This window comes from Ambystoma mexicanum, chromosome 2p (assembly GCF_040938575.1).
Source record: "Ambystoma mexicanum isolate Mex_15411 chromosome 2p, UKY_AmexF1_1, whole genome shotgun sequence".
NCBI lineage: Eukaryota > Metazoa > Chordata > Amphibia > Caudata > Ambystomatidae > Ambystoma > Ambystoma mexicanum.
In genome coordinates, this window is record NC_090923.1 from 15,568,896 (window position 1) to 15,595,823 (window position 26,928).

The window sequence follows — 26,928 nt, forward strand, 5'->3', positions numbered from 1 at the left end:
CCGCAAGATGCAAGTAGAAAGCTGTTCAGATCCTCCAATGAAAGGAATGTGCAGGCAATGGAGAGCTGTGAGCATAGTTTACATATCTGGTGTGTAGTTTACCAGGCATGAATGCAAACTCACCCAACTAGGCATCTGTGGGAATCCACGGTATAGCTCTGATGAGCATCCAGGCCTTAGAGTTAATGGTCAAATGGCTCGACCCCAAAGCTCATCGGATCCAGGCTAATAATGCATAGACTGATGGGGTCTTCTACGATAGGTTGTGTACTACAGTGCTAAGCTGACAATGATGCAAGTTCTCCAAGGGGTATCTAGCTATACATATGTTATACAGGCCTGCAAACATATGTGTCAGTTACACGTGGAGTAACATGTGGATATTTTCTCTAGCTGATGTGAGCATAACATACTTTACAATGGAATAACATCAACAGAGCAATTGATAGGGGAACCCTTCACCTGAACACTACATCTCTTGTACGACAAATATCTCTCACTGTCCATTTTATTGCACTGCATACTTTGGGGTTATCATCTTCAAGTGGGGTTACAGTGTTTATGCATGCAGTAATAGGAAACAGCCTCATTTCTGCGCCCAGCTAAGACAAGGTAGTATTCTGCACAGAAACAAATGGAAAATGGCTCCTTTCCATGTGCGTACTGTGCATCTGGTGCGTAGTTTCCAAGCTACTGCAGGCTATGTTCGTTTTGACTTTGTGTGTGTAAACTTGTGATTCAACAGACTCCCCTTTACACTGAAGCTCTTCCCACATTCAGTGCACTGATAGGGTCTCTCTCCCGTGTGGGTTCTCTGGTGCAGCATAAGGTGCTCATTTCGACTGAAGGTTTGCTCACAATTGTTACACTTATAAGGCCTTTCTCCTGTATGTGTTCTATAATGCATATTAAGATTTGACTTTATACTGAAGCTTTTCTCACATTCGCCGCACTGATAAGGTCGAGCTCCTGTATGTATTCTCACATGCCGGAGGAGAGAGCTCTTTATGCTGAAGCTTTTCTTACATTCAGTGCATTGGAAAGGCCTCTCTCCAGTATGTGTTCTCATGTGAATAATTAGATTTCTGTTCTTACCAAACCCTTTCCCACAAACAGTACATTTATACCATCTACAGTTAAACATATTATTTTGTGGCTGTGTAAAAAACATTTCATTTATCAGGGTATCATTACATTTACCAGATATTTCAAGATTGCACAATTCTTTATAAGAATTTAAGTGCACTCGACTGCTGAAACCACTTTCACAATGTGAAATGGTTTCTCCTTCAATTTCTGAATTGACTTCTGACCATGGCTGGTGTGCAGACTCTGTTCTTGGCCCAGGGTTCTGGATTGCTCTCTGCCCAGGGTTCTGGATTGCTCTCTCCCCAGGGTTCTGGATTGCGCTCTCCCCAGGGTTCTGGATTGCGCTCTCCCCAGGGTTCTGGATTGCGCTCTCCCCAGGGTTCTGGATTGCGCTCTCCCCAGGGTTCTGGATTGCGCTCTCCCCAGGGTTCTGGATTGCGCTCTCCCCAGGGTTCTGGATTGCGCTCTCCCCAGGGTTCTGGATAGCTCTTGCTTTGGTGTCTCTTGGTGAAGCACGAGGCTGTGCAGTTGTTTTAATACACGTCAAATAATTACAATCTTTCATTTTTCTGCTTACATTTTCCTTCCCTGTTAGATAAAAACATACAACATAATCAGAATGTTTAACATTAAACCCTGTTCTATATGGAATCATGTCTTGTTGTTTGTCCCATGAATGGATGGTAGTTTTGTGCTAAGAAAAAAGGAGGCAGAATTTGATGTAGACCACCTACTGCATTTTGGACAAAGGAGTGGAAGTTTACTTGAACCAACAGTTAAAGGTTATTCACAAATGCATAGAAGAAAAATAAGAAATGTACTGCTTTAAACAGTAAAATATAATACTGATACATATACAGGGCTGGGATATGTATTATGTATTTATTATTATTTAATTGTTCATGGTTTAAAACAAAACTTTGCGATTTCATAAAACATCACATTTTTAATTTCCAAAACCTTAACTACTCGATTCAGTTAAACAAAAAAAATCCAAATATTAAAACACAATATAAAAAAGAATATCACAAGATCAGAACACTCACTATCCACCAATAAAACTTCAAGCCAAAAAAAAAATAGATATGGGATACATTACTCACTGTAATCATATTTCTGATGCATGTATCTGCTTAGATTCACATGCTGTGCAAAGGACGACATCTAGGGAAGCAGAGTATTACAGTTGCTGTTTTCGAAACTCGAAAAGGGACGTCGACAGGGCATGCCAGTAATACTATCCCTAGTGTGACATCCACTGTACCCATGATCCATCACACGTCGAGGTCTCTCAGACTATTTTTCTGACGTGAGGTAGCACGAGGAGTAGCGCGTGCACATTTGTATCCAGGCAGAAAGGTATCAGACAAGCTCTTAAGCATCCATGTGCCTTCTCTCCGAGGGGAGGAAGGGTGGGTCGCCTGTGAATCTAAGCAGATACAAGCATCAGAAATACGATTACGGTGAGTAATGTATCCCTTCTGAGGCTTGTGGAATCTGCTTAGATTACATGCTGTGCATAGATTTCAGAACAGTGTTAGAAGAAGGAGATGGGATGTGAGAAGGATCATGAGCGAACAAATGTCTTCGAACCACTTGTGGATCTGTCTTGGAATGAGTATCAATGCAGTAGTGCTGAGTGAAAGTGTGTATTGAGCTCCATGTAGCTGCTTTGCGAATACTGTCTAAAGGGACATTTGCAATGAAAGCCTGGGTGGCTCCCATGCCTCTTGTGGAGTGAGCCCTGGGTGTAAAAGGCAGTGTCTTATTTGATAGGGAATAGCACAGTTCGATACATCCAACTATCCACCTAGAGATGGCATTCTTTGAAATGCAGTCACCTTCTCTGCCTGGCGCTATGGAGACAAACAGTTGATCTGTCTTTCTAAGCGGTCTGGTCTTATCTACATAGTAGAGGACCGCCCTCCTCACATCCAGTGTGTGGAGTTTTACCTCAGCTGAGCTGTTCGGTTCCTGGAAGAAAGCCGGTAGCTCGATTGACTGTTTTACATGAAATTTGGAGATGAATTTAGGGGAGACTCTAGGGCGAGTACGTAAAACCAGCTTGTCCTTGTGTACAACAAAGAAAGGATCCTGCATGGACAATGCTTGTATTTCACTAACTCTTCTTATGGAAGTGATAGCCACTGAGAAGGCAGTCTTGTAAGTCAGGTGTTTCAGACTGGACTTGTGCATCGGCTCGAAAGGGGGACCCCATGAGCTTAGCGAGTACAACATTGAGATCCCATCCTGGTGGTGGGTTTGAAATTGGAGGGTGGAGTCTTTTTACTCCCTCCATGAATGCTTTGATGACAGGTACCTTCCACCATGAGATCTTATTGTGGGAGGTGGTGTAGGCTGATAAGGCTGCCAGGTGGACCTTCAAGGAGCTGAACACTAACCCTGCATCCAGCAAGTGGAGCATATATGTAGAATGTGGGATGGGGTACATTTGTTTAGACTGGCACCAAAGTAGGAATCATTTCCACTTGTCAAAGTAACAGTAGTGTTAGGTTTTCTTGATTCCTTCAAGATGTCCATACATCTTTGAGGCAGGATAAGATGACCAAAGTCTATGACTTCAGGAGCCATGCTGCCAAGTTCATTGAGTGAGGTAGCGGGTGCACTGTTAGGCCCCCGTGCTTGGAGAGCAGGTTGTACGGGCACGTTAGTTTGATGGGATCGCACATCGCCAGTTTGTGCAGATGTGGATACCAGGGTTGTCTTGCCCACATAGGAGCAACGAGGATGAGCGTCATCCGTTCCTTGTGGATTTTGTTCACCGCCTTCCTCATGAGGGGGTGTTGGGGGGAAAAGTGTAAGCAAATTTCCCTGACCAGTTCATCCACAGGGCGTTCCCCTTGGATCCTGGCTGGGGAAACGTGGACGCGAAGTCTGGGCATTACTTGTTTTCGCTTGTAGCAAACAAGTCTGTTGTGGGGAAACCCCATAGAGAGAAGAGGTGTTCTACGACCTCTGTGTGAAGTTGCCACTCGTGTTCTTCTGGTAGGGGATCTCTGCTCAATGAGTCTGCGAGAGAGTTGAGTTCCCCTGGAATGTGCTGCGACGATAGGAATATCTTCCGTTTGAGTGCCCATTTCCAGATTTGCTCTGCAAGTTTGGACAGATTTGGAGAACTTGTACCCCCTTGTTGGTTTATGTAAAACATAGCTGTAGTGCTGTCTGTCAGGATCTGCACAGATTGGTTCATTAAGTAGGGTTTGAAGGCCTGAAGGGCCTTGAATACTGCCAGATGTTCTAACAGATTGATGTGGTTCTGAGCTGTTGTGTGAGACCACAGACCCCGAGCTGTGTGGTGAAGGTAGTGGGCCCCCCCCATCCACCAACCCAGCAAGAGAGCCGCCCGTTGTTATAATCGCCTGTATCTCTGGATCATAGACGGGTTTCCCTTTCAGTAGATTTTCTCTCGTCCACCAGCCAAGACTTTGTACCAGTGTTATGATATGGCATTTCATTTAGTGAAACGACCACTAGATCGTCCCACTGAGCGCTTGCCTGAGACCATAGACCACCAACCACTCCTGCATGGGTCGCAGGCACAGGCGCACGTGTGGAACCAGGTAAATGCAAGATGCCATCATGCATAGCAAGCGCATCACTTTGTATACCCTTATCTGGCAGTCGGCCTGATAATGTGGTCTTTGCAACAGCATATTTTGAACTCTTTGCTCTGACGGAAAGACCAACCCCTCTTGAGTGTTTATGACAGCTCCTAGAAACTGTTTGGTTGTGCTTGTCACTAGGCTTGATTTTGTTCTCGTTTATTGAGATGCCCAATTGAAAGAGAAGTTTGATAGTCCTTTGAATGTTCAGTTTGCAAATTAGGAGGGACTACCCTATAATGAGGCAGTCGTCCAGGTAAGGGTACAATGGGATTGCTTCCCTGCGCAGGTGTGCTGCCACCACCGCCAGTACCTTTGTGAATACCCTTGGAGCAGATGCTATTCCGAAGGGTAGCACTTGTAGTGCTGGTTCGCTATCTTGAAACACAAGAATCTTCTGTGCGCTGGGAACACTGAAATATGAAAATAGGCATCTTTCATATCCAGTTTTGCCATGCAATCCCCTTTTGTAGTAGAGGTATTACCTCTTATAGCGTAGTCATGCAGAACTTTTGTGGCTTTACATATTTGTTTGCATGGTGCAGATCTAATACTGGGCGCATGGACAGATTGTTCTTTGGCACAAGAAAGTAGGTTGAATAGATACCCTTGTTCACCTGGTTGGCCGGGACAATTTCAATGGCGTCCTTTAGCAGAAGTGTGGCAACTTCCTCGAGGAGGAAATGCTGGCGTTCTTTTGAATGGACATTGTGTCGTGGGGCCGGTTTTGGGGCAGTTGGAGGAGCTCAATACAGTATCCACCTGCTACTTGGACAGCACCCATCTGTCTGAGGTGATCCCCTCCCATGCATGGGTGAAGCTGGAAATGCACCCTCCTACTGGAGAGGCGTGGGAGGGCACCTGAATCATATTCCCCCCGCCCCGAGATGAATTGCCCCTGCCACGAACTCTGGGCCTATGGGATCCTCTAGGATAACCTTGGGAGGAGTGACCTTGATTATTTCCCCAGGGAGTCTTTTGGCTATAACTGGACCCCCGTTGTGAACTATGGCCGTGAAAAAGGCGAACATTACCATTACCCCTCTGGCCGGGTGGCTTGCTCGTGTGGCATACTCCTCTTGCCAAAGAGCATGTTGGGTTCTATTGGCATATTAATTAAGGTGGCCTGCGTTTCCAGTCCAAAACCCGATTGCCTCAGCCACACGTGACGTTTAATAATAGTACCCTGTGCAATAATACGCCCGGCATTGTCTGCAGCGTCAAGGTTGGTCTTAAGTACACAGCTGGACACTGCTCGGCCTTCTGCGGCCACCTCTGCTAGCTGGCATTTTAAAGGTTGCGGGGCAGACACCAGTAAAGCCGACACTTCCTCCCATTTCTGGCAGTTGTAACTGGCCAAAAGGGTTGCATTATTTGCAATCCTGGTCTGAAAAGCCGTGGAGGAGGCGACTTTTCTTCCCATTGTATAAAGCTTCTTGCTCTCCTTGTCGGGTGGGGCCTCAGAGGAAGCAAGGGGGGGGTGCCTCTTTTCCTAGTTGTAGTTACAACTAACGAGTCGGGCTTCAGCTGCCCTCTTACATACAGTGGGTCTGAAGGTGCGGGTTTAAATAGCTTTTCTATACAGGGGTTTACAGAGGTTAGGAGTCTCTAATGACGGTTGTATTTTGCGCTGCACTGACTGGAGTAGAGGAATAAACTGTGCAACTGTTTTCTTGTCCCCAAGCATTTGTTCTACGAAATCCTGATCCTCCTGTACCTCCTGAGTCTCAATTTCAAAGTGCTCTGCCTCCCTGGCTAGCACCTCATTAAGCAGTGGCTTTGGGGGGGGGGGGGGCGTTTCTTGATCAATAGGTTAGTCAATAGGATACATATTGGCTTCTGGGTCAGCATCCTGATCATCATCATCATTTCCATAATAAGGGTCTGCTGTGTACTGAGGGTCAGCTGCCTCTACAATTGAGAGGTCTTCATGTTCAGAGTTCGGGAGTTGCATTACTGTGCTACGCCCTTGAGTTTCTGTATGAGACCTTTTAGTAGAGGGTTGAGAAAGTTGAGCAGAGGCCTGTGACCCAGAAGGAGCTGTAGTGCAGGGAGTCGAGTGGAAACTCTCGAAGCAGGCGGGGTCTTTTCCATAGAAATTGGCCATAAAGGACATTCTCCTCATGACCCTGTCTATGTCTTGTGATGACCATTGTGCTGAACTTGGTTTGGGAAGGAAGACCCAAGTCTTCATCTGTGGGACGAATAAGACCACATTTTTTAGGCCTAGTCTCGAGAGGTTTATTCTTATGAGGGATGGGCCTAGACCCTTGAGTTATTTTCCCTTATGAGGGCTTGTTTTCCTTATGAGGGCTTTTATCCCTATGAGGGGTCTTTGAGGACTTCTTTCTGTGTTCTTTATTCCGCCCCCCGGCACCCAGAGCATTGTTTATCTGACAGTTTGGGGCCTGCTATCTGATCCGATGCAGAGCGTCGACTTTCGGTTATGGGAACAGCCGAGGCCTCGTCCGCGGATGATCGGCCTTCGGATGGAGTTTTACATGCGACACCCGTGCCATCTTTCGACGGTTGGGCCCCGTCGTGTGGCGATCGAGTGAGAGTGCCCAAAGGACAGCAACTCAACTGACCTTTCCCTGGGTGTCGTGCGTTGTCGACCGCTTGACACGTGTCCAGCCTCGACGTGGGGTTGTGTGTTTAGTGGTGGATGGAATTGTAGTGCTTCTGTCGCCAGGTGTAGTCCCCACAACAGGGCCGCCGGGCCTGTCTCACGGGGTCGGGGGCCAGTGCTTGAGTAGCCAAAGCTACCCCGTCACCCTAGTCGTCCGAAACCGCAGCGTTGCTGCCATCGCTGAAAGCACCTTCTACCTACATGGCTCTGAGCTGCCTGGCGTGGTGTGCCCAGCGTTTTGTGGATCGGTCCTTTAAAGTCTTGGGCTTGAAGAGCCTACAAGCTTGACACAACCCTTTGACATGGTCTTTTGGGAGACAAGTTACAGACTAAATGCTTATCGACCCACGGAAATTTTCGATTGCACATGGGCCATAATTTAAATGGATTTTTGTCCATAACTACAAACTATGGCAGCTGGGCAAAAATAGTGTAAGGAAGGGGGCATATATGTCCTAAAATGAACCCCCCCCCCCTCTCTCTCTCTCTCTCTCTCTCTACTGTCTGGGCTGAGGCCATGGGCGGACTTCCAAGGCCGAGCGGTCCAATGCGGTAGTCTTTCAGCAGGCAGTCTCTTTTTTTCACCGGCGTGATGTTTCGATGATCAGTGAAGTAAAGAATAGAAAGATGAACTATCAGTAATTGAAATAAGTAAATGGCTTTATGCCAAAAGAAGAACTCTGCTATACGCGTGCATCAAGAATGGCGGAAAAACACAATTGGAGGGACGCCTGAGGGATCATGGGTACAGTGGAGGTCACACTAGGGATAGTATTACTGGCACGCCCTGTCGACGTCCCTTTTCGAGTTTGAAAACAACTGTAATACTCTGAAGCTTCCACTAGATGTCGGCCTATGCACAGCATGTGATCTAAGCAGATTCCACAAGCCTCAGAAATATTTGTATAATCAAATACAAACCCAGCCTGCCACATTGCATAACAGAAGCAACCAGTATCGCCCCAGCACTAGTATCAATGAGCTATCTTCCAGGAAAGGGATCACAACAATGAAGAAATCCAAGTACAGCAAGTGTAGTAGGCACAGATCTGCCACCCACATGTTCGGAGCATTTACATATCCCCAATAATGCACACATTTCCCAAAAGTAAAAGATACGCACAGACCTTAGCGATGGGCAGCATAAAAACAGATTTAGAAGTTTCTCTTTGACTTGCAGGTTTGTACGAAATCTGCAGTAGGCCAGCGCCAGAGGCCCTACTGCCGGGACACAGTATTTCATTTGTTAAAAGAACATTAAAAAAGAACCGAATAGAAATATTTCTAAAAAGTTTATCTGAAAATGTCATTAAATAAGTTTCCACCCACTCTCTTTTCATTAGAACTAAGGTGTGCATATAAAACATATTTATCCAATCTTTTCCAGGGCTGGGTACTGAAAAACACAGACAACACCAGTAACAAGAACATACATTTCCCTTGAAATAACTTTGGGAGTCTCACCCTCACCTCCAGAAGGCCACACCACATTCCATGATAGTAAATCTTTGGTCTGTATCAGATAGGTAGGCAGAGCGGAACGCACAGGTCTTGAATGGTGCTGTAAAGCAATGTCTTACAAAGCCGGAGGATGCTCTGTTAGGAAGTGCATTGTTAACCTAACCAAATAAATGTATCATATAGTCATGTTGTGAGTTCAATGGGACATGCAACCCTCCCACATCGTTGAGGAGGATGGCCCTCGCTCGGGCCAAGACTCCAGGAAAGTGACGTTGGGGGTTATGGAGGGGGCGTGGGGAGGGAACGGGATATGCCAGGTTAGATTGAACTGTGTGAACAATAAAGCCAGTAGGGTTCACCAGCCGTTCCTTGTCTTTTTGTGGGCAAGGTCAGACCTCCCATGGAGTCTGCTACCATGACTACTCACTGGTGACGAGGGACCGACACAGCACCATGTGCCACAGTGCCGGCTGATTCGACGGGCACTGGCACAAGCACATCCCAAAGCACACATGGCTGGGAAAGCTGCGGACAGGCACCATCAGCAGCAAGCGCCCGGAGGATGCCGTCGGGCATTTAGCATGCACGTCGGCTCACCACCCGCTGGCAGCCCAGTCTCCTGCACTAGCAGCACATGGCAGGGGTAGGCCCCTCACTAATGAAATACACTGGCCGCATGTTGCGCAGGAGCGCACATCCACACGCCACCATGGGTGACATTAGAAGAAAAAACTAAAAAGATTCCCCGAGCACCGCAGGAAGACCATGCTGCAGGAAACAGGAGAAAGGACCCCGGGCCTGCTGGGGAGAATCGGCCTCCCAAAGGCATAAGGGAAGGTAGGAAAGTGAGACCCAAAGGAAAGTTGCACAACCCGAAACATAAGGTTGACACGCCAGCAAACAGAGTGGTCACACGAGGGAGCAAACCACGCTCATCAAGGGGCAGCAAGGCCCCCCCCCCCACACGTGCTGAGGAAGCTCCCAAGGCACTGCTGAACGCACGACATGTCCGAGGAAGAGGTCACCTCCAAGGTCTGCAGGGGCCACTCCAGGACCCACACCCACCTCTGGGGGTGCATCGCAAGAACTACATCTGCCCGATGCATTTGACCACCGCGACACCAGCAACCTGGGGCCTCAATGGGCTACCTGGTTAAGAGACTTCAAATTTTATGTGATAGGGCTCATTGATGATGAACGACTGAAGAACACCCTGTCCATGGCAGTAGGACCAGCCACGAGAGACATAGCGGATGAACTACTCAACCTAGAAACAGCGTCCTACCATAACCTGCACGAGAAGTGGTCGGAATACCTCGCATCTCATACCAACATTGACTATGAGAGGCGCATCTTCCATATGACGTGACAGGACAAAGGAGAAATCGCTAGACAACTTCGTAATGAGACTTAGAATAAAACTGAAATACTGTGAATTTCATTGATAGCCAAACGAGGAAGCGCTACGATCCCAGGTCATAGCTAGTTGCGATTCCCAAACTTTTGCAAGAAACTTTTGGTGGAATCGCAGCTGGGCAATTTGAGTAAAATCATGATACAACACAAGCCCGCCGAACCTGATCTCATCAATAAACTATTCACCACACCAATTAGCCGGTCAGACGATCAGAGGCCACATGTTTCCGATGCAGGTATGAATATCCTCATGTCAGAGAATACCCAGACCTGGGCCAGCAATGCACTGCATGCAGTGGCGACAACCACGTCAAGGCCGTTTGCAAAAAAGCACTGCCTCTACACCCAGCAGGAGAGCCCTCAGGGAACACCGGAGAAAAACACAGACAAGCCCGGAAGGCCGTATAGCGGACAGAGTGTTAAGACGGATTTCTGAACTCTGTCCGGGAGGGGCAGAGGTTCAGAAGGCCAGCCCAATTTCTTGGAACAGGGTAACCTCTGGACAAGCCAGACCAATCAGGGTAGCGATCGCGGCAGTCAAGACTAGGTCTCAAGAGGGGTGAGGGTGACTGAAAGCCCGCAATGAGCACACACAGCAAGGACACTTAGAGATTACTCCAAACAGGTGTTATATTAAAAATATAGACACATTTATTCCAAGGCCTTTGCAACAATGACCGTAGCGAGAAATCACAATAAAACTCAACACATACCAAACCAATACAATATATATACAAATACAAACGAGTCTAACGCGTTCGATGCACGAAATGTGTAGACCACCTAGATGGGGAGGAAAACGGGCAGTGCGAATAATAATCAGACCCAGTCCGCCTTCAGAGGCACCTAACTAAAAGGAAGTCCAAACCCTACGAAGAGTGGAGCCTTGTGCTCAAAAGTACCTGCACAGGCTGGTGCCAACGGGCAAAAAGGGGAGTCTCTTCGAGGGAATCAGGCAGTTCACGGTGAACAAATGAAGATGAACAGAGCTCCGCGACTCAAGCGTAGCCTCCACTGTGGGCAGAAGCAGAGCGCGAGTACGGAAAGGCGTGCTGTTTGACACAGCGAGGATAGGCTATGGGCTACTGCAGGAGGGCGACCAGTTCCTAGCTATGCTACTCACCGGTCCCCAATGCAGGCAGACGCAGGCTTCTCCGCGTCAGTTTCAGTGCTGGCAGGTTCAGATAGGAGCAGGGGACGTCTCGTCGTCGTGTAGATTCCGCAGCAGCAGAGTTAGTTGAGTTGAGGACGTCCCAAACACAGTGAACCCGCACAGTTTGTTACCACAGCAGGGCAACGGAGCGGCTGTGTGTATCTCAGCAAATGTACACTACTCACTTCAGACCTGGGAATGCCAAGTGTACGAATCGTGTGAGAGTGACAAGGACTCGAAATACAACACAACCGGACGGCGGTTACAGAGCCAGACTCCTGGGTAGGGTGGTCAGTCTGCTGGATGGCCCAGAGACACTTCCGAAGGCTTACGTGCAGGAGATGGTGTAGGTGCCGAGAATAGCTGCCCCGCTATTCCAAGGGTCGAAGTACCAGTACAGGCCTTCTTGTTCGATCCGAGGTAGAAAGGGTTTCACAAAGCGACAGCCGTGCAGAGGAGCAGTCCTTCAGCGGGTCACCAGCGATTCCTCGGTTCAGCCTCGTGGTTGCAGGATACTTGGCTCCTGTATCCCTTTGTTTGTGAGAACTCAGGAGATCGACATGGTAGTGGTGTTTCCAGCCTCCTCTTATCCACGGTTCCCTTCACGCCAAAACGGAGAGGACCCCATGGGAGATCTGCTCACAAAACACTCACACCATACGTGGACCTATCACGGACCACGGTGGTCCCAGACATTCATACCACACTAGACTCTCTGGCACCCAGGATGTGTATTGGGACCAGACATCCCAGCCCACATCCTGGAGGCACACACAAGGCCTGTAGAAGCCCGCAAAAGCATTTGTGTTTCACGGGAAAGTACATGCCCAAATAAGGAAGGTCCCGGGTCGGCTCGACCTGGGGAAGGTGAAGGGGGCAAGCCGGTCAGCGGACAGGACAAAGAGCCTCGTGGTCTGGCCATTTTGGGAGCCAGGCCACCATTTTGGGGTAAACGTGAAAAACGCGCTTAAAACGCCAAAAGGAGCTCAAAAACACAAGAAACGATTGCTGCCACCAGTCCCATCCGTGATTCACTTGCACTGATCATTTACAATCCAAACAGAGTATCTAGGGCCTGTAGAAGACTAGAGACCCAAGAGAGCAGTAACTTAGCTTACAGTGCCCTCTTGTGTCATGTTGCACGAAAGCTGCAACATGATAAAGAAACTACGGAAAACAACGTTCCCCGGTACTGACTGTCTTAAGGGCATGTCAGTTTCCCCGTAAGAATGGAGCAAAAGCCCAGAGGAGTGCAGCAGAAGGCTGCACTTCTCTGGCAAAGTCTAGATCCTGGCGAAAACAACAGCAAAAAGTTTAGGGGTTGCCACATGGAAGGAAAATTACCCACAATTAAGAAATCTTTCCTAACGCAGAGAAGCCAGAGGGCAGAGGCGAAAAGAACGTGAACACAGAAGCTCATATGCTTGAGAAGACCGGAGAGCTCAAAACGCAGCGGCAGGAGGAGATCTGTCTGGTACATTGAAATGAGATCGCTCTCAAGCAGAGACTCTCCCTCATTGGGGGAAGACCAACAGAAAAAAGGCTATGTATGGGCCCTAAACAATAGCACCGCTACCCGACACAGCCCAGTCCTCACTCTCCAAGTCAACGTCACCCCACTAGAATTTCTCATCAACACTTGGGTGACGGTCCATATAAGAGGCCTAAAATACACTCCCCAGGGCTCCAAAGCTCAAGATGTCAACTGTCGACATATACCCGCACAAGTCCACCTAGCCCCAGAGACCAAGAAGAGAAGAATAAAATGAAGGACAGGGCAGGGGCTCGGCGAGAAGCCAAAGCGTGCATCAGAGCCGGGAAACCATGTTTTGTTAAGACAGCCAAAGGGTCCGAAGGAGGATCCTAACTTTACACAAGAGCCGCTAGTGGTGACCAGTAGAAGAGGCACCATGATAATGGCCAGTGGACAACAACAGTCCATAACAAGGAACTCGTTCCACTTCAGGAAAGTAAGACTTCTCACCCGTCGCTTGGGAGCATGCATACAACAGCCAAGATGACAGGCGCTCGGATGACTCTTATCAAGGAGATGTTGAGCAGTCAGAAGACAGCTGTGAAGGAGAACAATCATCCTCGAGTCGGGAGGGAACAGGATAGGACGGGGGAACAATTTAAGTGACATTGAACGGTGTGCACAATAAAGCAAGTAGTGTACACCAGCCAGTCCGTGTCATTTTGTGTGTGAGATAAGAACTCCCCTGGACCCAGCAGCCACAACTCCTGTAGAAGGGTTGAGCAAAGTTACAACTATAGATAAACACAAAAGTGTCATAGTTAGCACCAAGTAATTTCTACTTGGTTTCTAGAAAATTACATATAAGAAAAAGCAGCAATGAAGATAAAGTATGGGTATCAAAAGCAAACAATGCATTTGTAGTGAAGTGAAGAACTAGTTTGGAAAGAAAACATTCATTTTGGTGATAATTCTGCCATATTTCTCAAGTATCTCCTAGAAGCATTGGCATGGTACTCTTTCTCACCTCTCTACATACCAGCAGCATTGACCTGGTACTCTACGTCAACTCTCTACCTACCTGTAACATTGACCTGGTACTGTTCTTCAGCTCTCTACCTACCAGCAGTATTGCCAGGTACTCTTCTTCACCTCTCTACCTCCCAGCAGCATTAACCTCTCTACCTTCAAGCAGCATTGACCCGGTCCTCTACTTCACCTCTCTACCTACGTGCAGCAATGACTTGGTATTGTACTTCACCTTCTTCCTCACAGCAGCACAGTCATGGTACTCTTCACCACCTCTCTAACTCTAAGCAGCATTTAACTGATACTCTACTTCACCTCTCTACCTCCAAGCAGCATTGAATTGGTGCTCTACTACACCCTCCTGTCCGGACCACATCGGCCGCAGGACACAGTATTCTGCCAAACTCCAAGCACTCTTTGGTGCGCCAACTCAATTTCACGATCACCACCTGAAAGCATGATGAAAATACACTGCTTCGGGCCATCTGTCCATGGTTTATATATGGTCTCGATCCACCTCCGATCACAAGCGACTATTAGCATTCAGCCGCCAGTGAGCAAGGTGAGCTCAATAGTGCTTCTGACACCCCTACCCGGCCTCCATTTATGTACGTTTATTTTTTGCACTGTGCCGTGATTAATGAATTTAGCCCCATTTGTGTTAGTCTTACACTGCCCATATGGTGCCTTGAAACGTGACGCCAACTCCCTCTGGTATAATGTACCTGATACACACCTTATTGCACCTCTGAGCACTGTATACTACCACCAGCCCACATCTGTACTAGATTGGCATTGCTCTGCATTGTTTTTCGTAATACTGAATCTAACCCCTTCCTGTTTGCTGTACATGCATTGCGCTATTGCGCATCGGAACACTGCAATCGAGCACCACTTTGGTTTGACCTGCACGGCTCCTAGCCTATTGTATTGCCTTTATGTTCGCACATTGTTAAGACTGATTTCCTATACTCTGGCCTGGTCGACAGATGTATAGAAGGCCAACCTATATTGTGACAGGGGCAACTCTGGGAAGCTGTAGCCAAACCAGTTCAAGGTAGCAGTGACAGGCGGTCTAGGCTAAGATCTTCAGAGGGGTGAGATTGTAAAGGGTCCACAATGAGGTCACACAATAGGAGTCACAAATTACCCTTAGACAGGATGTATAAAAATACAGTTATTTCATTATGGCCAAATACACTATAAGAAAAATGAACAGAAGAATGTAGACTTATCAACCAATACCATCAAACTAAAACACATATATACAATCACAGGTTCAAGTGCATAATACAAATCAGAATACTCCTGGAAGGGAATGAATAGGCAAGTATTACACACAAAAAGGTCCACGGAGAATTAACCCCTAACTAATACTGTCCAACCCTACGTTTCCTAGGGCCAGCACTCAGGAGGCAGGAGAAAATGTAGGTAGGGTCTCTGGGGTCCAGTGACGGATTCTTAGAGCCAGGGTTCAAGATAGACAGTGTCCAACATTCGCCCCCAACAGTTAGAAGTCTTGCCAAGCAAAGTATCGGCAAAGCCAATAGGTTTAAGATAAAGAGTAATATAAGTCCATTGACTTACAATGGGGGTGTAGCGGTATGTTAAAAGTTCAATAACTTACCCCCCTCACTCCGAATCTTCCCAAGACTTTCCAGAACAAAGGAAGGGTGTCCTGGCTTGCTTTTCCTGCCAAATTCTGCGGTCCACAATTTTCACGGGTTGGAGGTTCGAGTGATTCTCCATTTAGGATCTTTAGCTGGTGCAAGGACTCTTGATGAAGAAATGCAGGAACAAACGATGCAGCGCCCTTCTCGGGACTGGAGGCGGGTCAGAAAAGCAGGTTTCGGACCGTGCACGCCGCGCACAGCGATGCAGCAGGATTCAGTAGCCACAGTCGGACTTTCTGCTATTTCTCGGGTCCCCTTGGTGCTAGGACACCGACATTTTGCAGAGGGTGTCGTTGCAGTGGCAGCTGAGGGTGTGCCAAGTTTCAGGTGGAAACTCGGAACGGCAACGAAGATAACTCGGTAGCCCAAAAACAAAGCTGGTCAGCCACAGGACGATTCCTGGGCACTTCCGAAGGCGGTTTTTGTGCTGGGCACTGAGTAGGCTTCGGGAATGGATGGTCCCTCCAATGCAGGGGTTGTAGCACCTTCGCAGGCCTACTGGAGATCAAGAGACAGACAGGGCTCCACCAGGATTGCAGCAGAAGTTGGTTGCCAGGCCTCCTTCAGACAGGTTACAGGTTTCTTTGTGGGTCTTCTCAGCTGGACGGATTCTTGGCTCCTTCAGGATCTCTGAGAAATGCATGCAGGGGCCCTCTTCCTATCCTAACAGCCAGGTAGGAGTAGAAACTCCCACTAGCCAATGGCAGAACTAGCCCACACACACACCCCACAGTGGTCCAATCAGGTCCACTGGCAGGAACACTCATGCATACCACTCAAACACACAGAAAGCAGGATGTGTATTGGGTCAGACGAACCAGCCCACATCCTGCCTGCAAACACACAGAGCCCTCCAGTAGCCCGCCAAAAGCTCCCGCTTTCCCGGGCACTGGAAGTCCTTATAAGGATCTTTCTGACCTCTGAGGCCAGGAAGAAGGCTAAATAACAAGATGCAAAAAGAATAGATGAAAAACCTTGTGGCATGGCCATGTTTGGCCAGTAGCCACATTAAGTAGCCAAATGCGGTAAACGCGGTAAAGCTAAAACGAAATTCCCCAAAAAGTGGGGAAAAGTCACTGCTGCCACCAGCCCATCTTTTAAGCACCTCAGAATAACCAAACAATCCTTTGAGTGTTAGTCTAGGGCAAAACAAAAATGAACCCCATTGCACTGCAGTGTAAGCTGCTGTGTGCAATGATAAAAAGTTACCACATGTGATACAAAAGTAACCACAAGTAGCAACACAGTCACAAGACTAAGGGAAACACGGTTTCCCAGTACTGATAGCCTTAAGGACATATCAGTTTCCCCATAACGTGAGCAAAGGCCAGTACAGTGAAGCTTAAGGCTTGAAGGGATTGCCATGTCTAGTTCCTCTTCTTAGATGTACGTCAGATGAACAAATGCTTCCCAGCATGATGTTGGACATTGGCTTTTTGTATAGGATCGACACTAATTGTATAAAGCATCTACCTAAGCCCATCCTTCCCTCAAGAAGAGTTAGGCAGTATACAGAGTATTCACAATAGGTCAAGAGAACACAGTAGAACAAGTAAACGCTGTCCAGGGCTTGGTGTAAAAGAGATATCATTATTTATTCAAAACCACATCTAGAAAAACACACAGGCACTAATAGTAAGCCATTCAAAAACATGGTCACTAAAAGATATACACTCCCTTAAAAGAATATTAGACAAGTCTTAAGTAAAGCCCCACTTATTTTCAGACAGCGGTGAGCGCTTGACGTAGATGGCACTCTAATAGTTCGTTTTTAAAAGGGAGAGAAAAGCAGAGAACAAGTTGAAACAGATCCCAATACTTTTACAAGAACATGACAAGAGATGAAGGCAAAGTAAAACTGTGAAGTTAGAGTTCAATAGGCCGGATCCACTTAAAGAGGATCAAAACAAAATGTGGCCAAGGTCACACAGTTGCAGTGCACAAAAGTCTTGTAAAGGTTCAAAAAGGAGTTGGACCAAAGAAAGGGACCAGTTAGAGGGTCAAGGCGGCCAGCTCAGTCCAGAAGGTTAAGGAGTTATTATTACCTTGTAGCAATCTTTAGAAAGGGAGGCCTGGCGGACACAGTACCTTAAAGTGGTGAGAACATTCCAGCGGGGGCAGTTGTTCCTGGCAGCGGATGCAAGTCGGTGCTTCGTCCGGGAGAAGAGAGGATCTCGTGGTGGTGGAAGACAGGAGTCCGTTGCACTGCCAGGGAAGAAACCAGCCGCAGAGTTTCTCGGGTACAAGGAGCAGTCCGTTAATTCGCGGTTCAGTGGTTAGTGGCTATCTGGCCACCAGGGTGCTTGGCATGGGCAGTTCGACCACAAACTGGTCTGGGGTGCGAAGAAAGAAGGTAAAACTGGTTGTGCCCACCAGTCAGGGAAGGAAGCCTCTCCAGCCGGGAGATCTTCTCTATCGTTGGGAAGTTGAGTTGGTTCTGCAGGGCTCCACCGGTGGTGTCGTCGTAGTAGGTCAGCTCAGCTTCTCCCTCGTCGAATTCTCAGGTCCTGTGGCGACTTCTGAAGTTCCAGTTCGCAAAGCCCTGCTTTTATGCAGCATACCCCCATTCACTCAGCCTAGCTGTCAATCAAACATGCTAAGTGGTGAGCCGGACCAATCACACAAGAGTGCGACTTGAGTTACCAAGTTAACTCAGTCCAGGGTGCCTAAACCCCCCCTGTGGTACCCAGACAGAGTGGCACCACTTTTGAAGGCTTCTGTGGAGAAGCCAGCCAAAAAGTGGAACAAAGGGCTCGACTTGGGTTGGAGTCACAGAAGAGAACGCAGACGCCATTTTAGAATCGAGTCCTGGCAAAAAATACCAACCGGCGAATTAATATTAAATAAATAAACCTGCGGTATGTTCGAGGCTATGAGAATTAAATAAAGTTGGTAGCCTCGAACAATGGGAAAATCCCATAGGAAAATATTAGCGGTCGAATATAAAAAGTAGTTTCCACTGCCACCAGCCAAAACTCGATCGGGGGGGGAACGGAGACGTGCCCCCTCGACTAACAGAGCCCGGGGCAATCGAATTGCCCCGACCAGAACGTCCACAATATGATGGTTTGTACTGGTTTCTGTTAATAATTTGGGACTAGTAAAGCCAATGTTGACTTTACATGCCTTGGGAGACAGTAGTCAGTCCCAGGGTATGGAGTCTATGGTGGGGGGTCACTAGGACACCCCGGTGTTACTGCACGGAGGGTGCTGTGCAACACACATAATAAAAACACATGAGACCCTATGGAGTAAAGGACCCCATAGCCCATAAAACACATTAACAGTCAAAGGAACACCATAAATTATGTCCAAGAGTGGGAGAAAAAGAGTCTCACTCTTGGCAGGAGAAAAAAACAAACTCCAGAAATCCAGCAAAGCTGCTGGGGGACTCACTAGGTTAGGAAATTCAGCCTAAACAGAGAATTTTCCCTAACAGGGAGAAGCTGAGCCGACCTACCACGACGACACCACTGGTGGAGCCCTGCAAAACCGACGCACCACTTCCCGACGACAGAGAAGATCTCCCGGCTGGAGAGGCTTCTTCCCCTGACTGGTGGGCACAACCAGTTTACCTTCTTCTCTTCGCACCCCAGACCGGCTTGTGGTCGAATTGCCCGTGCCAAGCACCCCCGGCAACCGGATAGCCACTTACCACTGGACCGCGAATCAAAAGACTGCTCCTTTTACCTGAAAAACTCTGTGGCTGGTTTCTTCCTTGGCAGTGCAACACACTCCTGTCTTCCTCCCCGATGAGATCCTCTCTTCCCCCGGACGAAGCACCGACTTGCATCCGCTGCCAGGAACAACTGCCCCCGCTGGAGTATTCTCACTACTTTAAGGTACCGTGCCCGCCAGGCCTCCCTTTCTAAAGATTGCTACAAGGTAATAACCCCTTAACCTTCTGGACTGGGCTGGCCGCCTTTACCTTCCAACTGGTCCCTTTCTTTTGTCCAACTCTTTTTGAACCATTTCAAGACTTTTGTGCACTGCGACCGTGTGACCTTGGACACATTTCATTTGATCCTCTTAAAGCGGATCCGGCCTACTGACTCTGAATTCACGGTTTTACTTTGCCTTCCTCTCTTGTCGTGTTCTTATAAAAGTGTTGGGACCTGTTTCAATTTATTCTCTGCTTTTCTCTCCCTTTCAAACCGAATTATTAGAGTGCCATCTGCGTTAAGAGCTCACCGCTGTCTGAAAATAAGTGGGGCTTTACTTAAGACTTGTCTAATATTCTTCTAAGGGAGTGTATATCTTTTAGAGATCGTGTTTTTGAATTGCTTACTATTAGTGCCTGTGTGGTTTTCTAGATGTGGTTTTAAATAAATAATTATATCTCTTTTACACCAAGCCCTGGTCAGCGTTTACTTGTTCTACTGTGTTCTTTTGACCTATTGTGAATACTCTGTATACTGCCTAAATCTTCTTGAGGGAAGTCTGACTGCTCAGCCACAGCTACCAAGTGAATCTGTGTGGTACAGACTGCTACCAAGTGGGTTTACTGCCAAACATCTGTAGTCTTAAATCTTTTGCAGTGGTCCCAGAGGGAACTGCACAGGTTTCTGCCTAACACCCAGGCCAAGAGGCACCCTTCATTAATAGAGAAACCAACCTTTCCAATTTTAAAAGAACCATCCAGCTCCACTATGAAGTTATTGACAATCAAGTGGCTTAAGATACAAGTGTACCAGTGTTACCTGAAGCGCTAAGAGAGTGGCAGCAAGGCTTCTGGGTAATTAAATTGGCTAAAAGCTGGCAGAAAGGTGCGAGTAAAGCTGGACAAAGGGGGACTGGTTGCTTGTAAGGAAAATTTGGAAATAGATACAACCTGTAGTGCCAGAGACTGTAGAAGCAAGAGAGAAGTGAGTCTTAAAGGCCAATCTAGGTTGTTATTGTGGCAGACGGACAAGAGAGGCAAAGAGGCTGCTCCCATAGAAGAACGTTATTCAAAGGAAGGGTGCAGTCCAGCTATTCACGAGGAAGCCACTTGCCGTAAGTTATACCCAGGAAGTGGTAACAAGCCGGCAGGCAAAGTCAGCGCTCAGCTAAGGCTTCTGTCTGTCTAGGCCCATCAGGGCATGGAAGGGGCACTTGGGGCCCTTCCACTATGCTCCCTACATGTATCTAGCAATGCCAAACTCCCACTAGCAAGCAACACCATGGTGCCAGTCTGTCTGTCAATGCCATTATCAGCATACCAAGCAGGCCTACTGCCTACACATGCTAGCTACACTAGCTCCCAGGACAGATTTTGGGCAGCTTACAACCCATCAGGCCACCACCCTGTGGATGCTGTGGAGCACTCCCTGAAGGATGGCCACCACCCTACACAGTGCCCACAATTCTACACTGCCTGCCGATCCAGCCACACAACAGTCTGTTTACGTTCAATACCCAGAAGTGCACTGTTTTCCAGAGGGCACTACCAGACTTCCCTTCAGGACCCGTCCATGGCCTACACCTATCTTAGCAGTTTGATGCATTGTTGGCCCCTCGTCTAAGCCTTCTCTACAAACTGCATCCAGCTCCCTGTCAGAAGGTAAGCAAATGGTTTTTGGTGTGCTCTAGAGTATAAATCAAATGCTACACCTCAGTGGCGCCCCTTAAATTCCTTCCCAACATACTTCCTGCCTTCCCTCTCTCCCTCCCTCCCTCCCACTGCTCCTCCTGCCCCCGTACTCAATGCCCCCTTCCTGCTTAAAGATTCATCTCAAAATGGCCACCATCAGTCCCACTCCTCTACCCCTCCTGCACTCAGCATACGCCCTTTTTCAACTTCCACTCTTCAAAGGCCTCAAACCCTCAGGAGGAGGCAACTGCCCACAGCCCTCATCAAGGAATACACTGACCTCCTCAAGAAGCCCTCAGTTGACCCAGCCACACCAACCAATTACTGGCCCATCAACACAGTCCCTTTTCTGCTAAAAATCATTGACTGCGCTGCTTGCCTCCAAATCCAGCAACACCTCAAGCAAAACCACATTCTTAGTCCTTGGCAATCTGGTTCCCCGCCCTAGACATGGTACGGAAACATCACACCTCGACCTCCAGAACCTGCTCTACGACGCCAGATACTCAGGAAACCTTTCCCACCTCATGCTCCGTGACCCATCTTCGGCATTCGACCTTGCCGACCACACCACCCTCTGCCACCTCCGCTTCCTTCTCTACAGTTGCCAGTGATTGGATCGCATCCTTCCTTGCTGACCGCACCTACAGAGTCTTCTCAGACAGCCAATCCTCAACCCCCACATGTGGAGTTCCCCAAGGCTTGTGTGTCTCACCCACCCTCTACAATGTTTATACCAAGCCTCTATTCGACCAGTGCAACTCTCTTTGCATCAAAGACAGGAACTACATGGATGACACTCGGATCCTCATCCCACTTACTAGTAACCACCACCTGGACTCCCAGAAAAGCACCACAATATACGAAACCATCTAAACCATGATGGCCTTCACCAATCCGGGCCCAGCCTACCATTCTTTCACCATCGACAACCACACTATCCACATTACTTCTGTCATCAAAACTTTAACTTTCATCTTCCACCTTGACGCTACACCGAGTATGTCGCGCTGCCACGACAACACCATTGCCTCGTCAGCTGCATATGCCACAACACTCATCACTGCCAGCCGACCCTTCTTATCCACTGAAAATGGTCTCAATATCACTTGCTCCATTATCGGCTTCAAATTGGACTATTGTAATACGCTCTTGGTAGGTACCTCTGAGAAAAACCTAAGCAAACTGTAAATGGTACAAAACAATGTCCTGTGCGCTGCCCTCAGCCTCAACAAACTCAATCATGTTTCCTCTGGAATGAAAAAGGCATACTGGCTCACCGTCAGAGAAAGAATCAAAAGTTCAAAATCCTCACCATCACCCACTGTTGCCTCTTCGAGACTGCCCTCAGCCTCCTGGCCCAAAGGCTATCCTGACCCTTCTCCACTAGACCTACACGTCCCGCCTACTGCAACCGCTTGTCCATTCCTAGGTTCAAGCACTGCAAAGTCATAGGGTTCAGCTTTCCTGCCTCAGCAACCACACTTTGGAACTTGCTCATATCTGCCATCAGGGCAGAACCGTCCTACAGCTTGTTCCGGAAACAACTAAAGACCTACCTGTTCAACTATCTTCCACATCGGAACCTGCGTGGTATTTTTGTAAATAAATCCTGCCTTTAACAGTGCCTAGACGCCTCAGGCTTAAGTGCGCTCCTACAAATGAAAAACAAAATAAATAAAATAACCAGTGATCAAGGGTCAGGGGCCCAGAGAGTCCAGAGGACTATTTGTGCATCAGAGGAAATCTTCCTCGTGTCAGTGGAAGAAACAGAACCACTGAATCAGAGAAACCAGACAATCCAATCCCAAACAGTTGCAGTGCTTGGCAGGTTAGTGAACCAGGTCTTCCGACTCAAAGAAGAACGGTCTGGGACCCTAACACAATTGGAACTTTTATAGTATTGAATATAGGAGACAGTGGAGTATACTGGGGAAGGAAATCGTTGCCCCAGAGTGTAGCGTGACTGGCACGTTGTAAAGAGGAGCACCAAGAGTAGGCAGTTATAAATGTAGTGAATGTGAGTAGCATTCGCCTCAGCCCCAAACATGAAATGTATAAATAGGTAAGGAGAACTCTAAGAAAATAGTTTTACTTGGTAACATAGTCTATTGATAAAGAGCTAGAGATTGCTAGCAAGAGGAAGAGAAAACCGCACTGGTGGAAACGTTAGTTTGGGGTGTTCAATGATAAGCCAACCCCAGCTTGATTTTGTGGGTGCAGTGTTTTGCTGCCACTGGATAGAAAAACATTTCCTTCCATGTAGGCAGGACTACAACTATACCATAACCACGCATTAATGTGTATTCAATGGACACCAACCACGTCCCGACATATAACCTTTATTCTAACAAATTAAAAGTGGCTTGATAGTGTAGGTATGAAACTGCGTAACGTGAGGTTGATGTGGAAAATGATACTGGTTAAACTGCAATATAACTTTTTTGTCAGGCTTCTGGGCCCACCCCCAAAGGGTCTGAGATCATGGTAATTAGATTTTCTCCCCCACTAGCCACTATACATGTCCCAACCCAGTGTTGGGGACCGGGTCCTTCATCGGGATCCTCAGATCACTTGTTTTTATGGTCATTATGTATGAATGATTGTGCGGCCTGTATGAAAGGCTGCTTTGATGTTAGCATTACTATTTTCTCGTTTCTTTTTCTTTATTTCACTGTTTGGAGAACATACATTTTTAGTGTCTCTTTTTAATCTATAACATTTGTGTAGGTAATTTCAAGACACAGATGAATCTTCACGAATGTTTATACGGGAATGCTACGTCCTGACGAAGATGGACATCATCTGTAATCCAGCTAGATGCGTTTTGCATCGAACCTACCCGGTTTAAGTCGCCATGCTCACAATACTGTTTTACGTATTTGTGGTTTATTTCGCATGTCACCTTAGTAGTTGACGTATAGCATCCCATGTTAGACTTTTTAGAGTATGGGTTTATGAATATCATTTTTGTGAAGACCTTTCAGTTTCTTGTTTATTGCAATGTTTAAACTGCTAGATTCGGAACCAACGACTTTTTTTGCTGCCACTATCAGGATTTAATCCATCTTCGAATTCATTTCGAAACCATCCTGACTATATTCGGTTGACTAGGATTTTTTCCACCCGAGGGATTCCCTTCTCTCGAGTGGATTTTATCCTTCGACATTGACTTGGACTTATTTTGGACGATGGTGATTATTACCCAGCTTGTAATTGGGCAGCAAGTTCCCAGCAGCTCTATTGTGATATTAGCATTTTTCTTCACATTTTGCACTTTATTCATGTTGTATAACTGTATGTCCTATATTTATACTTACTCTTATATGAGCTCTGATCTATTTAATAATCATTTTAATGTTTCTAATTAAATAAAGAAAAATACATACATTTTTCAAAAAAACGTGTCTATGTATTACGTGCAGTGATCTGAGGGGTTGATTGAGGGACTGCCCCGAATACTGGTGGGATTGTGTTGTTTATAGTGGACTTGTTTATATCCGCTGGCTTGATTTCTGTGCCTTGTTTCTGGTTGTTTCCCCTCTTGCCAGCGATGTAGGGGGTACCCATCTATTGTATTGCTGAACTGCAATATAAAGCCATCTCAATTCATTAATGTTTTCTGCCATGTATTTCCGGGGGAGGGGGGGAACTATGTGGACAGTTGGATGTGTGTTAAGCAACCTGCTTTAAACCGAATTGTACAACAGGTCCTCAGTTAATATCAAGGAGGTACATGAAATGAAGCCTGACCCCCTGCTGCCAAGGGGGTATCTGAATGACCCCCAATTGCAGCACTGATGAGGTGGTGTATTCGCTCACCTGGGGCTCCTCGTTTGGGCTCAGTCTTCTCCTGGCGAGTCTTTTCGGGGTCTGGTTTCACAGGCAGTGAAAACACATTTCCAATAGCTGGAAAACCTAAAATAAGGACATAAGGTAGCCATTGGCAAAGCATAATAAATTAGAAAATATTGAAGAATAGAAAATACAACCAAGGAAGTGTGTACAAACAGGTAGGCTGTGAAACTAAACTGCGGAACTAACTGGTGGATGAGGCATGCTATTGGGAGACGAAAGGGATCCTTTCTCATCTATTCAATTTGCAGGCCTGTTTCAGAGTCAAAAATTTTTTTTTTTTTAAAGCAACAAAAATATAAGTAAAATAAACAGTGTTGAACGGAAATGCGCTTTTAATAGGTGGAGTCAGAAACCTCTGGCTAATTATTACTGCACTTGTCATTGTAACTGCAGAGTATTTTCCATTTCAAAGCAATGTGGTTGCTTCTACCAACAATTAGTATTTATAGCTGCAGTGATTGGGCTACAGCACCCCTCGGCACAGCTGCAGCAGCATCACACCCCATGGCACAGCTGCAGCATCACACCCCACGGCACAGCTGCAGCATAGCTGCTGCCTTGGTGTTCATCCTCCCTACCAAGGGTGAGTCACTGACACTTGGGAGGCCTGCTTTGCCTATTTGGTGATGTTAGGGAGAATTCTCTGTAAAGGCTAATTTCCCAAACCTAGTGAGTCCCCCAGCAGCTTTGCTGGATTTTTGGGGTTTATTTTTTTTCTCCTACTAAGAGTGAGACTCTTTTTCTCCCACTCTTGGGCATGATTTGAGATATCCTTTGACTTTCAATGTGGTTTATGGGCTATGGGGTCCTTTACCCCATTGGGCTTCATGTGTTTTTGGTATATGGGTTACACAGCACCCTCCGTGCCGTAACCCAGGGGTGTCGTAGCGACCCCCAAATATAGACTCCATAACCTGGGACTGACTACTGTCTCCCAGGGCATGTAAAGTCACCATTGGCTTAACTGGTCTCAACCAGTACAGAACCAGTACAAACCATCCTATTGTGGATGTACTGGTCGGGGCAATTCGATTGCCCCGGGGTCTGTTGTTCGAGGGGGCACTGTCCAGTTCCCCCCCCCGACCGAGTTTTGGCTGGTGGCAGTGGATACTACTTTTTATATTCAACCGCGAATATATTCCTATGGGATTTTCCCATTGTTCGAGGCTACCACTTTTTAATATAGCCTCGAACATACCGCCGGTTTATTAAATTAATATTAATTCACTGGTTGGTAATTTTTGGCGAAACTTGGTTCCAAAAAGGCGTTTGTGTTCGCTTCTGTGACTCCAACCCAAGTCGAGCCCTTTGTTCCACTTTTTGGCGGGCTTCTCCACAGAAGCCTCCAAAAGTGGTGCCACTCTGTCTGGGTACCACAGGGGTTGTGGGAGGGGGTTTAGGCACCCTGGACTGAGTTGCCTCAGCAACACAAGTCGCACTCTTGTGTGATTGGCCCAAGTGGTGAACCGCCCGTCTTACCATTTAGCATGTTTGATTGACAGCTAAGCTGAATGAATGGGGGTTTTCTGCATAAAAGCAGGGCTTTGGGGACTGGAACTTCAGAAGTCACCACAGGACCTAAAGAATCCGAGGAGGGAGAGGCCAAACCGACCTGCAACGACGACACCACCGGTGGAGCCCTGCGGAACCGTCTCACCACGTTTCCCGACGACAGAGGAGATCTCCAGTCCGGAGAGTCTTCTTCGTTTGAATGGTGGGGATAACCAGTTTGCCCGTCTTTTCGCCTTCCTGGACCATCTCGTGGCCACCTTGCCCGTACCAAGCACCCCGGCAACCGGAATACCACGAATCACCACTACCGCGAAGAAAAGGGTGGTACCTTGTAACCGGGATACTCCTCGGCTGGTTTCGTCCCTGGCAGCGCAACGACCTTCAGCTTTCCTCCACGTCGAGACCTCCTCTTCCTCTGAACGAAACACCGACTTGCACA

General features: G+C 47.4%; 1 protein-coding gene across 9 annotated transcripts in view; it reads right to left on the bottom strand.

The window, feature by feature from the left end:
- The window catches only part of LOC138566143 (zinc finger protein 773-like), a 225,801-nt gene that overhangs the window by 107,556 nt on the left and 91,317 nt on the right, over positions 1-26,928 (bottom strand). For 4 of the 9 annotated variants that reach the window (XM_069643145.1, XM_069643147.1, XM_069643144.1 and 1 more), the window contains 2 exons: positions 24,942-25,037; positions 491-1,677 (listed from right to left, as the gene is read on the bottom strand). In XM_069643145.1, the coding sequence (XP_069499246.1) occupies positions 701-1,677; positions 24,942-25,037 (1,073 nt within the window). In that variant the 3' untranslated portion in view covers positions 491-700. Of the gene's footprint in view, positions 1-490; positions 1,678-24,941; positions 25,038-26,928 lie in introns of those variants that run through there. The other 5 variants (XM_069643153.1, XM_069643152.1, XM_069643150.1 and 2 more) reach the window with 2 other exon arrangements.